Genomic DNA, 17,983 nt, shown 5'->3' with positions numbered 1-17,983 from the left:
AAGAATTCAGCTCACTTTTCATTTTTATATTTCTTTTGTGGAACGCTTACGATCAGTTTTTTAAGCACAGACCAGACTTACCAGATTGCTGCCTTTGAGCCATGGTCTAGAATATTCTTTGCAGAAATTGTCCCTAAATCCACTACTGTATAGTTCATATATGGAAAACGATTATTTTCTGCTGAACCCATCTGTCTTTCTGAGGCAAGAGATGGAGGGTCCATCAGAATAAGGATTCTAGATTACGCGCCGGCACTCAGCTCTATTACCAAGGATCAGTCTCTTACCCTTTCCTGGGGCTGGTTTTCCTCTCATCTTTAAAGTAAATGAACTGTTCACTCAAATACTGCTCTGAGATGTAGAGATGGGCTCTTTGGGTGGAACGAGTCATCAGAACTTCCTAGTGGGGGTATCGAACTCATCACAATGAGCTCAGCATCTGAGCCAAAAAGTTGACTGTGGATATAAACAAATCAGAAATAAATGGGGATGAGGGTGGAATAAACGGTGGTGTTTGAAAGTAAGCAGAGGAGGGAAACTGGAGGACCCACCTTGCCTTAAGGAAGGTTTGTGGCTTGCTTTCGTGTCTTGGAATGTTATGAAGGGGGGGAGGATCAACCCTCGGGTAGAAAAAACTGCTTTCAATTTTGGTGTTTTTCTTTGTGTTTTTGAATTTGTTCTATTCTTCAATTTAAAAAGTGTTTCTTCAGCTTCAAAGTGGGGCGTTTTAGATATGTTCCAGCTCTGCTGGTTCTATATGTGAATGAACATATAGGAGAGCAATAGGAGAGGCCCCAGGCAGAAGGAACACTAATATTTGTTTAGATGAATTGGCAAGAAAATTAGCTCACAGCATTTGCAAGTTGAGAAATGAAGTACAATATAAATTTTTCTTTTTTTCCACAATAATAACCAGCATTAAAAAAAAAACAACTGGATTCCAGGTTATATCAAATAAATCCCATTGACTAAATCTGCTAGTTCGTTGTCATGACAACCTTCACTTGGAGCTAATTAGAAGTTAACTAGGACGCTTGACAATCAATTCTGGTCTGGAATTGGGCAGGATTTCATAACTTCTATAATATAATGTATTTATTTCTGTAACGGCATACATTGTTTGTGGGTTATTAAATGTAATGGTCTAAAAAAATGTGCCTTTGGTTGATATGGGAGGTAATGAATCCTGTTCTCTTTCTTCCTTTTTTTTTTTTCCTCTCCAAATCCCTAGGGTCCAGAATAACCCAAAAACTTCAGATATTAATTTAAGATGTACTGGAAGGGTTATAGAACAGGTGTTCCAATCACTTTTGGCTTGAAAACCTTCTATGTCCTTCTTCTATAATGAACAACACTGGCTCAGAATGACTGAGTTATTTTATTCTGTCATTCACAGTTAAGGGGAATGTTCAGAGCCCATCAGGTGGTTTAAAGCATATGATAGATGCAAACTATCCTGATTTTATGATGCACACACCTTGTTGGGAATGAAAGTTTACCAATATGAAAAGCTTAAAATATGTTTGCCAAATCGCCTAAGATTAGTTCAGCAAACATTTATGGAACGCCTAGATTGTACAAGGCAATTAAAATTAGTATATAGGCGGCATATCCCAAATATCAAAGTACTATGAAAATATCGAGCAAAATACAATTGGAAATTAGCATCAAATTCTTTCGAGAAACTATTAGTGCAAACGTTTTTCAGGCTTGGGAGGTGAGGACATAACCAATACAACCAGGTCGCTGTCATGGAGGAACTTAGTCATTGTATGTGTGTGGCCATACGTACCCAGGTGTCATCCATAATGAGCCAAGTCACTCGATAGCTCTGTCTTAGCGAAGTGTGACAGTCAAAGAAATACCAATCTGATGGTCAAAACCATTGAAAATAATCCAAATCTTTATAGAGTCTCTCATAGGAACACCCCAGGGGGAATCCTTTCATAATACACAGAATTTTTTTTTTAAACTCTCTTTTCCCCAGCTATTCTACTCTCATATCTCCCTGGCATCCACGGCAGCTCTCCAACATCTGTCTCATTTGGCTCAGACTCCTACAATGATCCCTCCAGCTCTGTCTGCACAGACTGTTTTGTTTCTTCTCTCCTTCCCACTCTGCCTCAGCTCTTTATTATGCAGTTCCACTTAAAGTGTCTCTGACTTCTCCCAGTTTTCTTATTTCCCATTACCTGGATTCTGTATTGCACAGAAAGGTAAAGTTGCTGGAATCCTTCCTTCTCAACAGTGGGGCTGTTGATGCAAATTATTCCAATTTACTATTTTTAAAATCTCATTTACACGGATTGCATGTGTGCATGTGTGTGTGTTGGGAGAGAAAGTTGAGCTAGACTTTGTCATTGCTTAAATAGCTCAGAGAGCATTTTATAGCCCTGTAGACTGAAATATAGGCTATTTTTCTTTGCACTTCCAAATATCCCAGGCCTTACTATATTGTTCTGGTAATTAGCTGTTTATATGTCTCTTCCTTTCTCTTGACTGTGAATTCCTTTGCTTGGGGGTCTTATTCATCTTTGTATCTCCAATATCTGGCCCCATAACTGAAACGTATCACCTCTGTAATAGCTATTTGTGAAACTTCTAGTTGGAGACCTATGGAGAAAACTTATTCCAGACTGAGGATATAACAAGAGATGAGATAAGAAGTCACGGAACTGACTCTCCTATTCAGGGAATAATCAGGCATCTGTTGTAGCAGAAGCACAGGGTAGATGTAGCAGGAGGTGGCACTAAGGAGATGGGTAGAATTAAGTGCTTCCTCCTCTCTGATCTCCCCACAGGGCGCTGTAAGTGTCTGTCTCTGCTACTGCTCTCACTGGACCAAGAGTTGCTTAAGGGCTCTCTCTGTGTCTTGTTCATCTCCTATTCCCACCGCCTGGCACACAGGAGGCATTTGGTAGATGTTGAATGAATAAATGGCAAGTGAACTTCATTCTGCAGGCAAGGGCTGCGGGAAAGCGGGGCTGGGTTTTGGGGCTAGGAGTGGGTAGGGATCCCCTCACCTGGGAGGGTGTCTCATGATCCACCCTACTATTCACTAAGATAACCAAGTGGCCTGTGAAGGAGAGATGAGGGAAGGGAGAGTCTGGAGGCTAGAAAACAATTAGGCTGTTCTTTACATATTGTAGATGCAAGATGATGAGGATTTCGACTCCACCCAGGAATTGGCTTTAATATCTTGAAGGTACCCAGAGGGCCATCCCTCACAGAACCACCAGAGGCTGCTTGTAAGGGAGAAGGTGCAAAAACTGAGCGAGGGTCCTTCCGCGCCCTCCCCAGCCCCTTCCCAGTCACAGCTCGCATCCAACCGCTTCCTGACAGGACAGATGAACTCCCAGCCTTTGCTCCCTGCATTTCTGCAGTAGCAAGGTCACGTGAGGCACTCGCAGCCCATTTCAGAACGTGTATATGTGGTTTACCTCAAATAATGCCAGAGTAATAGAATATTGTCGAGGCGAAATTTCTGTTTGATAGATGTTGAGACAAGGCAGTGGAAGGCATTTATCAGGTAACGTTGCTCCCTTCATCTGCTACGTGAAATGATTAATGATATAGACAGTGTCATTTTGCTCGATAGCTCTAGATGAAATCATGACGGTAACCCATCACGGCTGTTATTGAAACCTTTAATATACAGAGAAAACATAATTTAATCAGTCCTAAGAACTGAACCAGAAATATAGACAAATAAAGGGAGTACAGGAGTGGACATGTGTTCCCCTCTGTCTAGTAAAGTGGACCAGGGTTCTGGAAAGCTCAGCACGGGGCACGGGTACACCCTCATCAGCGCTGGGTGTGCTGCCTGCCCTCCGTCCTAAGCCCGCTGAAGCTGGACGGCTTCTAGCCACGATCGCTTCCTGCCCGAACAGTTTGAGTAGCCTCCTAGCTGATTTCTCCTTCTCTTGTCTCTTTCCTGTCCAGTTCACCCTTAAACTGTGGTCAGAATCATCTTTTTAAAGCAATCTCCACATCATTCCCTTAGGGCAGTCCTGCTCAGTTTTCTGTATAAAATCCAAATCCCTTACTTTTATGTGACCTGTTCAAAATTTACCTCTCTTCAGTCTTATTTCTGACCACTCTCACTGCCATGCTTCCTATGTACACTTGCAGTAAAGAACATGTAAGATTCCATATGTTCCTTGGATGTCCACTGTCCATTGCTTACATAGAGCTCTCTCCCCCTCAAATGCCCTGTTCCTTGTTCTCTTCCAGTTGAAATTCTACTATTCTTTCAAGGCTCAGTTCATATAACTCTTCTTCCACGAGGTCTTTGTTCATAGTACGAAGAGTTACTCTCTCCTGCCTCTAGGATCCTATGACACGTCATAAGTACCTGCGTTCTGACCATATTCTACTTGGTATTTCATTTAGTTGTGTATGAACCTATTTTTCTCAGTAATTGTAAAATTTTGTAAGGAGAGGGTCTTTGTGTCCCATAGCACCTAATATAATGTCTTAAATATATTTGTTAAATCAAATTGAATTATGTATTGGTTTGGAACTCTAAAATTTGATCTTTTACATGTTTATGCAGTTATTAAAACTTAGAACAAGGTTTTGGATTGTGAGTTCAATTGTTGTTTGCTCCCTTATTGTAAAGTTTTAACCAGCATTACTCAGTTATAATTTTAAAATTATGGTACTTTTATCACTCTATTCTGAATGCTAGTACATCATATATTAATACTACCATAAAAATGAGTTGTTGCTTCATCAGGCTGGACACTGGCAACATTGTGCAGTAGGCATAGTTTATCTCTGACATTTTTGTAGTCACAACTGCTTTAATTGCAAGTGAAGATAAAACTACTTACACTAGCTCCAGTCAGTTAGGTTTGGTGGGAAGGCACTGTTTGTCAGGGTGCGGTAGGTATGCTCAGGCATAGACAAGGCCTGGAAAGGAAACACAGTGGGCCTCACAGAAAACGGAACTGGAGGGTGGAAGCCAAGGCTGCACTCGGTCCCCCAGGGGCAGTGAGTTCCACTCCTCCGCTGCTCCTCACATGCGGCCCAATAGCTGCCCTCTCCAACTCGGCACCAACCTCAACTCATACAGCCAGAACTGCCTGTAGCTCTCTGTTGTCCTTCCTTATATGAAATCATGACAGGGAATCTGGGGGATTCGACCCTGCCTATGGGTAAGTTCCTCGTGGGCCCGAGGTCCACACATGAAGGTGACCGTGTCCATCAATAGACAATGCATGTGTGCTGTTGACCCACCCTCCTCCTTTCCATTCACTCTTCCCTTTTCTTTCCCAATCCCCGGTCATTCTTCCCTGATCAAGCCCCTTTCAGGGTTCTGAAACTCTTTATCCCAGGGCTCTCTTCTCAGAAGAAAAGTGATTTTTCAAAATACTTATTTTGGTGTGAATTACTTTGCTTGTTATTCCTCTGCAGCATATTAACAGAGAATGCGCAGGGAAAGAATCCTAAAATTATATATTATTCATGATTAATTGCAGATCTTACATTTTGTGGCCATCCTGTAATTACAATTAAGTACAATTCAAGTAAGCCTAATTACTTAAGGGATTGTGACTTATGAGTCCCTCTGTCTTTTTCTGGGAACAAGGGTTAGGTGATGATCAAGAAAAGACAAATGAAACAAAATAGTTTAAAAATAAATGTGCAATATTTTACCAGTATTTATCAACCTTACTATATCATCCTCTTCTTATTTCTAGCACATGATTATTCAATGTTGCTCTGAAATAGTATCTCTGTTTTTGAATGATAAAGATTTTCAACCACTATCTGAGGTATGTACTTCTCCTTTAAAACTATATCTGATTGACTCAAAAGTATTATTATTGCTATGGAAATGGAACTACAGAAATCATCTAATTGTAAGTATCAAGGGCCTAACCCACCTTAATTAATGTGAAAAAGTGATAAACATGAGTTTACAATAGCATGTTATTTGGGTTACAATATTCTTTGTAATTTAAAAATCATCTCAAATCTACCACTCAGAGAATAACCTCTATTAACCTTTGAAGAATATCTAGAATTTTCTCCATGTATAAATAAACTTTAGAATTTTTACATCAATGGGATCATATTTTACATGCATTCTGTAACTTGGTTTTTTCATTGAACAATAATTTCATGGAGGTGTTTTTGTATGAAAAGTCTACCTTGTCATATTTAATGCCTGCATAATAGTCTCTTTTATGTATTTGTTGTGCCAGGTGCAACAAATTTACATAGCCATGTAAAAAAGATTTATATAGCTAGATCTTTATTGATGGCTCTTGAAGTTAATGGATTCTGGTACTTACATATTTTCACCTTTCTGCATTATCTCCTCAGAGTTAATTCTTAGGAATTTGATTTTGGAGTAAAAAGAAGCATACATACATTTTTTTCATTATAAAATATACATAATACAAAATTTACAATTTTAACCATTTTTAAATGTACAGTTCAGTGGCATTAAGTATATTCACAATGTTGTGTAACCATCACTACCATCCATCTCCAGAACTTTTTCACTATCCCAAATAGAAACTGCATCCCCATTAAACAATAACTCTCCCCTCCCTCCTCCCCACAACTCTAGGTAACCTCTATTCTACTTCCTATCTTTATGAATTTGCCTAGTCTAGTGTCCTCATGTTAATGGAATCATACACTATTTGTCCTTTTGTGTCTGGCTTATTTCATTTAGCATAATGTTATAAAAGTTGTCCATGTTGTATTTTATAGTAGTATTTTATTTTTTTAAGACAGAACAATATTCCTTTGTATGCGTATACCACATTTGTTTATCAACTTACCTGTTAATGGACATTGGGTTTGTTTCCACCTTTTGGCTATTGTAAATAATATTGCTATGAACATAGGTGTACAGGTATTTGCTTTCTATTCTTTGGGGTATATGCCTAGGAGTGGAATTGCTAGATCATATGATAATTCTGTTTAACTTTTTGAGGAACTCCCAAACTGTTTTCCTCAGCAGCTGAACAAGTTAAACTCTCACCAACACTCCACAAGGGTTCCAATTTTTGCATATTCTCTCCAAGATTTATTATTTTCCATTTTTTATTTTTCATAATAGCCATCCTAATGGGTGTGAAGTGGTATCTCGTTGTGGTTTTGATTTGCATTTCCTTAATGACTTACGGTGTTGAGCATCTTTTCATGGGCTTATGGGCTATTTGTACATCTTTAGAGAAGTGTGTATTCAATTCTTTGCCCACTTTTGAATTGGTACCCACATTTTATTATATAATAGCAAATGACCCTCCAGAAATGTTGCAGCAATTTTCTCTGCTATCAGTAGTAGATGAGAGGACCACTTTACCCTCATACGCATCTGTACTAATTTTCTTCCTCCTCCTCCTGCTAACTCATTAAGGCCAAATAGAGTTCACATGTTTATTGGCAATTTGTGTTTCTCTTTTTGCAAAATGGTATTCATTCATTTATCCACTCAATGAATGTTTAGAGTGTTTAGAGTGAACATTCCTGACACTGCCTCTGTGTCAGGAACTCCTTTCTAGGCACTGGAGAGCTAGCTGTGAACACGCAGCAAGGATCCTGCTCTTCTGGAGCTGCCATTTTTGCAGCAGGAAATAAATAGTAAACAAATCAATAAGCAAGGCAATTTCAGATTTTGTTAAGTGCTATGAAGGTAAAAATCAGAGAGATATGTTAGAGTAGTGGTCAGCAAACTACAGCCTGTGAACTATATCTGGCCACTGCCTGTTTTGTCAATGAAGTTTTATTGGAACACAGCCTTCCTTGTTCATTCATTTACTTATGGTCTAAGGCAGCTTTCACAGTACAATAGCTGAGTTGGTAGTTTTGGCAGAGAATCCACAAAGTCTAAATTATTTATTGTCTTGTCCTTCACAGAAAACGTTTGCTGGACCCTGTGATAGACAGTGACAGGGAATGGGGTCACAGTTTAGATAGGGTGGTCAGAGAAGACTTCTATGAGGAGGTGACATGTGAAGTAAGACCTGAAATATTATACTGTGTGCTTCCCATTAGATCATTAGCTTCTCAGGGCAGGGGCGATGCTATATTCATCTTTGAACTCTTACGGTGACTTGTACACCACGTCACTTGGTCACTTTTCTTGAATTGAACTGAATCTTCCTTAGTTTTGAACACCTGAAATTTAATCTTTGCTTTGTTTATTCATTTGGCCATTTATGTCTTTTTTCCACTTTTTAAATGGGGAACTTAATTTTTTATTATGGAAATGTATAGATTTACTGTAATGGGCTACTAATAATAAAATCAAGCTTAAATATAATTTTGGGCAAACTGTGGTTAAAAATAGTTTACAAAAAAGAATTTGTTATCATAAGACACATGATTTATAATGTCAGTGGGCTTTGGCTTCTGATAGATCTGGATTGGAATCCCAGCCTTAAGTCTTCTTCGTTGTGTGAACTTAGGCAAGTTATTGAACTTCTCTAAGCCTCAGTTTTCTCATGTGTAAGACAGAATAATAACTCTAACCTCTCACAGTTGTTGTGAGGATTAAAGAAAATAATATATTTTAAGTATTTGTCAAAGACCTAGTATAAATAATTGTTCAGTAAATATTAGCTGTGTAATCATCATCATCATCATCATCATCATCATTATCATCCTCACCCTGGTTTTAGCCCCCTTGCCTAAATTCTTCATCCCTTAGTCAACTAATTTCAATGAGATTTTTAGGATACAAATTTGTTTTGAAATATTTATAGAAAAGGAGAAGAAAGGGATGGGTGTGGTGGCTCCTGCCTGTAGTTGTACTACTTTGGGAAGCCAAGTCAGGAGGATCGCTTGAGGCCAGAAGTTCAAGACCAGCCTGGGCAACATGGAAAGATCCTTGTCTGTGCAAAAAAATGTTTAAAATTAGCTGGGCATGGTGGTGAGCACCTGTAGTCCCAGCTACTTGGGAGGCTGAGGTGGGAGGATCACTTGAGTGGGAGTTTGAGACTACAGTGAGCTGTGATCATGCCACTGCACTCTAGCCTGGGTGACAGAATAAGGCCCTGTCTCAGAAAAAAAAAAAGAAAAAAAAAGAAAGGAAAGAAAAGAAAAGAAAAAAGAAAGAGAAAAGGAGAGGAAAAGTATTAAAAGTAGAGAAAAAATAGGAATTGTTTTCTTTGCCTGTAATGTAGATTACTGTTGAATCCTATGGGAATTAGGTCAGTGTGCAGGATCCCAACATGAGATCCTAGTAGTGAAAGACTCACCCATCCAACAGAAGGTGGCTCCCAATCAAGTGCCATGCTGTATTTCCACTGAAAGCAAGACTAACCGAACAGTGCTGAGATGGGATGTGGACATTTATGAGCCGTCCCAAGAAGTAAATTGTTAGATAAACAAAATTACATGCCTTAGTGAAGCTATTTTTGTCACTGGCATGAGATCTTGATGTGCAATTTGGTCTCTTACTGAACATACCTATTACAAATTATCTTTTCCTATATTAACTCTTCCTAATTAAAGCAAATATTGACACACACAGCTTGTGACACAAAGAAACTGAGAATAGCAAGGAGATGAAGGAGGAGAATGAGTGCTCCATGCTAACCTTCTTAGTGATTAATCACAGAATATCAATAACCATTAGGTATGATTTCTGGTGAGGCAGCAATAAAAAGCATTTTTAATTGCCTGTGTAGGTTCAAAGTATTGCAGTTTACAAGTTGTCAGGTAGGATTCAAACATGATGCTAAAAATATTCTTTCTGTTCTTGCTGTGACTGACCATGGAATGGACTGAGTCCTTTTATACAAACTCTGTTGTTCATCAGCAATTATTGACTACCAGCTGCATAGAGAACACCAGTGTAAAATACTTTTGTTGCTGCAAAGGCAACATAGATTAAAGTTCCTGCAGACAGCTAAATTAAATATTTTCTTATCGGTCCACATGATACAAATAAATTTGCGTGCGCGTATGTGCATATATGGATTGAAATGACTGGAATCATATAGAATCAGTATGGAGAGGAGGTTTCTAGGAGCAGACCCTGGTTTGAAGGTGGAAAAGGTTACCCTGGGCCATGATATCAGAAACATAATATGAGGAGATTGCAAAGTAATTTTTCTTGACTGCATGAATTTCGTAGGATTTATTTTTTCATTCAAGATTTTAAACCATACTTAGCATAGTACCTGACAAACAATAATGATAATAGTCATGAAATGCAAATACTACTACTGCTAGTGATAATAATAATAGTTAATATTTACTGAGCACATGGCATGTGCAGACATTGTTAAGTGTTTTAAATATTCAGCATTATAAGAACCCTAACCCGTTTTAGAGATGAGGAAACTGATGCACAGGAAAATGAAGCAGAATGCTCAAGGTCTCACAGCTTGATAAGAGGAGGAGGCAGGAGTCAAATATAGGTCTGCTTAAATCAAGGATCTGCATTTTTAACTAACCTACACCGAGTGAATGTTTTGCTAGAATAATAGGAGCAGATGCTACAGGGAGTCGAGGAGTGAGAGTGAGAATATGAAAAGTTGCAAGTGTAGATTAACCTTTAAGAAGGTTTGAGAGGGTAGAAAAACAGCTAGAGGGAGACACAGAGTCAAGAGAGGGTGTTAGGGTATGAGTGGTCATAAGGGAAAAGAATTAGGAGAGGCAGAGGTTGCCTGTCTAGTAGAGAGAAGGACAAATGATTGAGCAAGGCCCTAAGGAATACAAGATGGTTGACTGAAAGGAGAGGAATATCGCCTCTCTCTAGGCCTCTCGGTAGCAGATCAAGGTAGGGAAGGATGTGAATAAGTTTGTAAGAAAAGGGCAAGAGAAGCTGGGGAGTTCACCCAGTGGTTTTAATTTTCCCAGTGAAGTAGTGACAAGTTTATCTACTATTGGTGTAAGGCAGAGGGTTGAGGGATGATCTTCTAAGAGAGATGAAGACCTACCTGAGTTTACTTGGAATAAGACCCTTGCAAGTAGATTTGTTTCCCTAAGGAGTGGCTGTACCAGAACAACATGATGCTTAGGATGAAGCGTCTGAGTACATTCACAAAAGAGAGGTTGAAATAACGCAAGTGCTAGGAATGGCTGCATGCATCACTTTGAAATACATATATTCCCATTCTCATCTGTTCCTGTTACTTTCATTATGTAACAAAGCACTCCAAACTTAGTGCAAAAAACAACTAACATTTTATTAGGCTCAAGGATTCTGTGACTCACATATTGGGAAGGGCATAGTGAGGCAAGTTGTCTCTGCTCTGTGGTATCCGCGGCATTGGCTGGGAAGACTAGAAAATTGAGGATGACTCAACTGCTGGGGGTTGGAATCACCAAACGCTCCTTTTGGTCTCGTGTTGGCTGTCAGCTATGGGCTGGGAACATGGCTTGGGGTATGGTCTGGAACATGACACATGACCTCTCTTTGTGGCTGGTTGGGCCTCTTCACAGCACAGTGGCTGGATTTCAAGGGTGAGCCTCCCAAGAAAACCAGGCAGAAGCTCTATCACTGTCTATGCCCTAGCCTTGAAATTACATAATGACTCTTCCCACTAGTGCAAAATCCACCCAGATTCAACATTGAACATAGACTCTACCCCTTCATCGGAGGAGTCAAAGTTAAATTTTAAGAAGGGCATGTGGATTGGGAGCTATTTTTGCAGCCATTTGGGGAAAATACAATCTGCCACAAGATCCAAAAAGACTTCCAATTTCTAGGCCTATTCCTCCTCTGAGCAGAGGCTCTTCCTAGCAACCTGCTTAGGCAATTTTTAAAATTAGTTAGTAACCCTCCCCAAATATGCTAGGTAACCGTAATGGAGTTGCTGAGTGTGTTTATGCCCACAGGGTAGAGGATAAACTAGGTGGATTCTCAAAGCACCCTTTGAAATAACCTGTGCAGTCTTTCTTGGTATTGGATGGGGTTTGCATGTGCCCCTATTTATGTGGGACAGCTTCCACTTAACTTTTTTTAGGATATTAAATCTTACCGAGTGGTGCTATTTAATTTCAATTGGCTAATTTTATTACATTACCATATGCCTCTTGGTTTCTTTTTAACAAAACTTCCCAAATGGTAGTTATGACAGTACTCTCTGAACTGTCCTTTACAGCATTGAACACAAAGTTCCACATATTCTGTATAGGTATTTAGTAAGTATTAAAAAATTAATTATATTAATATAACTTCTTTTGGTTAAGTTGAAAGTTGCAGTTTTTCTCTTCTTCTTCTTCTCCTCTCTTTCGCTCTCTCTTTCCTTCTACCAAGCAAGAGATGTCTGAATAGATTTTATGGCATCTATAATTACATCTTGACATTACCATTCTGTCCTCAAGTGAAGAGTATCCTTTGTGTGTAAGTTCATGAGACATCCACTTAATATTCTCATATTCTTTTGAAGACAATGCCAGATGACATCAGTTCCACACTGCTTTTAAAACACAGCACTGACTTTGATTCCATCCACTCCCTATTCACTTCTAACTGTCAAATTTGGCTATGGGAAAAAGAAAGCCCTTAAGAAAAGGCCAGACTATTATTGTGCTCTTCAAAATGCTAAGAAAAGGCTAAGCTGTTTATAGCATTTCCAAAATGCTCATCTTAGAGATTTGCGAGCAATAGTGTCAAGGTGAAATACGCTCTCCATCAAGGAACCTAGAGCTTTTGTGTTATCTGTACTCAAAGTACCAGTCTCGCTTTTGTTAGACGTGCAATTTGGGGTTGTAATACTTGGATACAATTTAAGCTGAGATATTATCATGAACCTGATATTATGCATTTATTAATACTATAAAAGTGATGAGAAGTGTGTGCATTCTCTAATAAACCAGGCCTGGCCTCATTCTAGGTACAACTGCACTTCAGCCTCAAAGGGACAATTTCCTGAAATTTAGTCACTTTGTATACCTTCAAAGGAGTTGAGAGACAGGGTTATCATTAGCAAATCTGTTCATTCCTTTCTATTTTGCTGAAAACCAAGTTAAAAGTTTCATTTCCTTCATTCATTTTACTAAATAGTTTTGCCTTGATTAAAAAGCTGACCCTTAACAATGGAATTATGTTTTCATTTTAGGAGGATATTTGAGTTTTGCCTCATAGATCTGAGTCAATTAACAAACCTTTGGAAATTCACTTGACAAATGTTCTTTACATTTAAATAAATATGGAATGTGCAGGTGTAAATTTATCCATTTTCCTTGTTTAGTTTGGACATTAGCCATTGGAGATTTTTGCACTTATCCCACCTATATCTCAGGCACCAATGCCATTATGTTTTTTTCTCAGCCACCTATAGTAGCATAGTATGGTGGGAAGAGCACTCAGCACAAGTTCTAGTCCTAATTTTGCTTTTGTGGACAAAGTCATTATCCTGAAAGACCTCATGTCACTTAGATTCTGTTGAAGGTCTCAGAAGCAATGTATCCTTAGCAGATAAAATCGTGGTTTGATTCTTGGTTCCACTACATATTGGTTGTGTGACGATGAGCCAGTTACTTTACTTCTCTAGTCTTCACTTCCTTACCTGCAAATTCGTGAAAGCTACTCCTCATGTAGGATTACCCAGGAAGCAATATTTAACACATTTACTAGAGTACCAGGACAATGCCAGTGGGAAGCATTCAATACACCATGATCATCTTAATTTTTCTGAGCTTAAAGTAATGTGAAATGAATCATTTGTTCATTTGACCATTAATAACTGTCTTTATTAGTGACTCTTAGCCTGTGTAAATGTTGGCTAATTTTCCAAAAGTAAATGACCATTTAATATATTATATGTATCTTTCATGTTCTTTTTCAACCATCCTTTTAAATTAAACTATTTATTTTGAGATAATTGTAGAGATTCACATGCAGTTATAGGAAATAATACAGAGATCCTGTGTACCCTTTACTCAATTTTCCTCAATGGTAATATCTTGAAAAACTATGGAACAATATCAAACACCAAATTTTGACGTTGATACAGTCCAAATAGAGAACATTTCTGTCACTGCAAGGATTCCTCTTGTTGCCCTTTCATAGCTGCACCCACTTCCCCTGCCCCACCTCCACCTTAACCCCTGGCAACCGCCACTCTGTCCTCCATTTCCAGTTTTGTCATTTCAAGAATGTTACATAAAAGGAATAATACAGTATGTAAGCTTTTGAGATTGGCCTTTTTCCAATCAGCATGATTCCGTGGAGAGCCATTCAGCTATCCTTCTGATGAACAAGAAAATCTTTATGAATATTAGCACTTTTTATGTTGGCAAGAGAATTATCATTAGTTCAAAGTGATTGATGCAGTACCTGGCACATAGTCGATAGTGCTCAGAGAAGGTATTCCTCTGCCACCTACCCTCACCCTTTTCCTCTTCCTCTTCTCTGCTTCCTACACCTGTTTTCTTGCCTTTTCTTCTCCACACTCCCTTATTAATATTAATTGACAAAGGCTAGTTGTTCAAGTTAGGAATACCAAAAAGAGTTAAATAAAATAATGGATGTGAAATTTCTTTGTAAATTGCAGACTCTATTAGACTTGCTATAAGAAATTGCCAGTCAGTGTTGGCAGCCTTGTAAGAACAGTTTGCAGCTGCTGGTGGCGTATTCTGATGTGAGTAAAGAAGTCAGTGTGAGCAGGATTTCTTTCCACACTGTGCACACGAGGTCTGCCTTCTGGTTTGCTACTGCAGTGGGAGCTGCTAACTAACAAAGCCTGTCATGCTTTGATTCCAGGCAACAAAGTCCCAGGAACAAAATGTAAACTTCAGTTCTTGTTCTTTATAAAGCCTCTGCTCTAAAAAAGAGTCTTCTCATCCTAGTGGCCAGAAGTTGAGCCCAGTGAGCTCCTTCATAAAAAGCATCAAGAAGTGCCAAATATTGTTAGAAGTCTGGAGTTTTCATTTCTGTATTCCAGGTCAAAAGCCTACAGACAGACCCCACAGAGATCTTCAGGGGGGGAACCCAGTTTCAGGGTTCCCAGTTACAGCTTCTCTTCCTGTACTTTGCTGCTGAGATTCAAATCCCTGAAATTTAAGTGTAGTTAAAGCCTTACTCTGATGGAATTTCAGAAATACAGTGAAGGAAATACAAGTTTGCCCGAACATGAGAGTTTTAGTCAGGATACAGTAGGCTATGCTATGCTAACAAGTAAGCCCCCAGTGTCAGTGGCAACGAAGGTTTGTTTCTTTCTCATGCAAAACCCAGTGAGGGTTGGACAACTCTCCTATAGCTTGTAACCATGCTGTCTGCACTGCATGGCCTCCAAGGAAACCACTGCAGGAGAAGAGAGGGGTAGGGGTTTTCATAGGATGTTTTCACAGAGTGTGACCATACATCTTGGTTTGCCTGACACAGTCACAAAATTTATACCTGTTGAGTTGGAGTTATGGTTCATAAGTATATGAATTCCTTTTACTTTGAAAAGTGTTGTAATTTGGACAATAGATTAGGGGGACCATTTCTAAGAGCCAGCCTGGAGTGGCTACTGTGGTCATTTCTGCTTATAGCCTGTTGGTCTCAACCCCACATGCAAGGATGAGATATAGAGCATTGTAGAGGAGCAAGTATATAGTTTAGTAAAAGCTGATAATTTCTGGCACAAATATGCATTTGTAGGAATGCCATTAATTTTTAAATAGAAATATCCAATAACTTCAATTATCAAAACTGCATTGAGCAGATGTGATATAAATATGATATTTTTATTGACTAAACCATCTCATTTCATGACACATTGTAATAGGCTGAACAATGGCCTTCCAGAGAAGACCACAACCTAATCCTGGAAACCTGTTACCTAATATGACAAATAGGACTGTGCAGATGTGATTAAGTTAAGGATATTGAGATGGGGAGATTATCCTGGATTATTTGAGTGATCCCTAAATGTAATCACAAGTGTCCTTACAAGAGGGAGCCAGAGGGAAATTTACAACAGAAGAGGAGAAGGCCATATTCTGATGGGGGCAGAGACTGGAGTGATGAGCTTTGAAGATCACAAAAGGGGCCACAAGTCAAGAAATACAGGCAACCTCTAAAAGCTAAAAAAGGCTAGGAAATAGATTCTCCCTTTAGAGTGCCCAGAAGGAACCAGCCCTGCTGATACCTTGATGCTAGCCTAGTGAAACTGATTTCAGATTTCTGACCTCCTGGGCTAGTAGAAGATAATAAATGTATGTTGTTATAAGCCACTAAGTGTGTGGTAAATTTGCTGCAGCAGGAATAGGAAACTAATACACAAGTATGTTCTGAAGTTAAGCATGTGACTTTAGATTCCTGTTTCTAGTTAAGGTAGATACTGTTATAATACTACATGTTATAATTTTGTACATGTGAGAAATTGAGACCTGGAGACTTTAAGAGACTTTCCCAAGGTCCCTCAACTGGTTAGTGTCAGAGCCAGGGTCTCTGCTCTGGCACACTGGCTGCTCAGAACACATCTCCAGCCACTGTGCGGCACTGCCTCTCCCCCAGCACCCAACTGCGCTCTGAACTCCTTCCTGCCATGTCTGTCACAATTGGCAAGTTGGAGGCTCTCCATGAAACGCCCTGCTCTGTGTAGCCTCCCCACTCCCACATGACTCAGTCTCTTCCTCATCCCATGGGCTCAGCGGCTCTCCACACACCCACACTTTTCCAGCTTCAGCTTTTGGAAATTTTATGGCAAGTCCTAGAACTCCCATACAGAATTTCTCAAGTAAAGCTAGGATTCAGGTGAAATTATTGAATTTCTTCATATTTAAGTTTGTAGGAAGGTATTATTTTTGAATCTAATTCCTACTCTCCTACTCTTCTTTAATCTCTAGTTCTCCTCACACTCTAGAGCAGGGAATATTCCTACAGGTAGTCAAATCAAGCAAGTACTGGAAGCATTGCTGGAAATGTATTAGGCTTGTTTGACCATGACCCAGAAAAGAAACCTCTGGAAATTCAGTATAGGAATTCTTAGTTATTACTTTAAATCTCCCTTAGCTTGTATTGGTTATATACTATTATGCATTTTGCCATATTGCCATTTATTTAACGGAACTATAATTAACCACTGAATTAAATATTCATGTCTGCCATGGCTCCTGAATTGAGCTACCCAGCTCTCCCTCAGGACTGAAAAACTCATCTTCCCAGCTCTGGAAATGTGCTAGCTGACATCCCTCAGCTCTCAACATTCTCCAGGAATTGCTTTTGGCTAGAGGATATATACTCTTCCTGGGGGAAGGCCTGCATCCCATTACTGGTTGATATGGGGCCACAAAGACCCAACCCCTCTAGTTCACCCCAATTTCAGGATAACTCTGAAGGACCACTCCATCCTCACAGCTCCCCATGGGCTTGGCTGAACCCTTTGTTGTGACTGTATTGCAGCCCAACTTCTCCCTCTTCCTATTCCTGCTTCCTTCTCTTTCCCCAGGGATGTTGATCCCAAGGGTATTCCCTAATACTAATAAACTTCCTGAAAACTAAGTTCTATGTGACAGTCTGCTTCCCAGGAACCTACCCTGCAACAATGACTTAAAAAATGAAAAATGAAGATCTCTGACCAGTGACGAACACATAAGAATGTTCAATTAATCCTTATTTATTGAAATTAGAAGAGTGTAAAGGAACTAGGAAACATACTCCCTGGCTTAAAGTTTATTTTACAATGTAGAAGAGGAAAACTTCAAACACACGTCACCCACTCATGATTAAAAATACATTATACAATGTGACCCTTAGTTCAATCACATTTTCTTTTGACCTCCATTATAACAGTTCATTTACAAATGAAATAAAACTCTATAAAATAAAGATTCTACCATATATCCAGTCAATAAATGCAGGCTTTCTTTCTCACAGAAACCATTTTCCCAGGGTATAAAAATGAGGTCTTAGCAAAGCTTTAAAACCATCCTCTGAGAATAAAAGTAATGATGTAATTAATCACATATAAGTACTACATCAGAACTTATATTCTCACATCTCCACAGAGAATAAGAAATAGACATTCAGTTTTGTAACACATTGAATATAAACATTTCTGTTAAATTTTTT

General features: G+C 39.1%; 1 protein-coding gene across 1 annotated transcript in view; it reads left to right on the top strand.

The window, feature by feature from the left end:
• The window catches only part of CFAP54 (cilia and flagella associated protein 54), a 281,353-nt gene that overhangs the window by 239,658 nt on the left and 23,712 nt on the right, over positions 1-17,983 (top strand). The window contains exon 67 of the mRNA XM_045553185.1: positions 5,706-5,780. Within this exon, the coding sequence (XP_045409141.1) occupies positions 5,706-5,780 (75 nt within the window). The remainder of the gene's footprint in view (positions 1-5,705; positions 5,781-17,983) is intronic.

This window comes from Lemur catta, chromosome 6, assembly GCF_020740605.2.
Source record: "Lemur catta isolate mLemCat1 chromosome 6, mLemCat1.pri, whole genome shotgun sequence".
NCBI lineage: Eukaryota > Metazoa > Chordata > Mammalia > Primates > Lemuridae > Lemur > Lemur catta.
The sequence above is the reverse complement of the archived record's forward strand: the minus strand, read 5'-3'. Positions and strand labels throughout refer to the sequence as shown.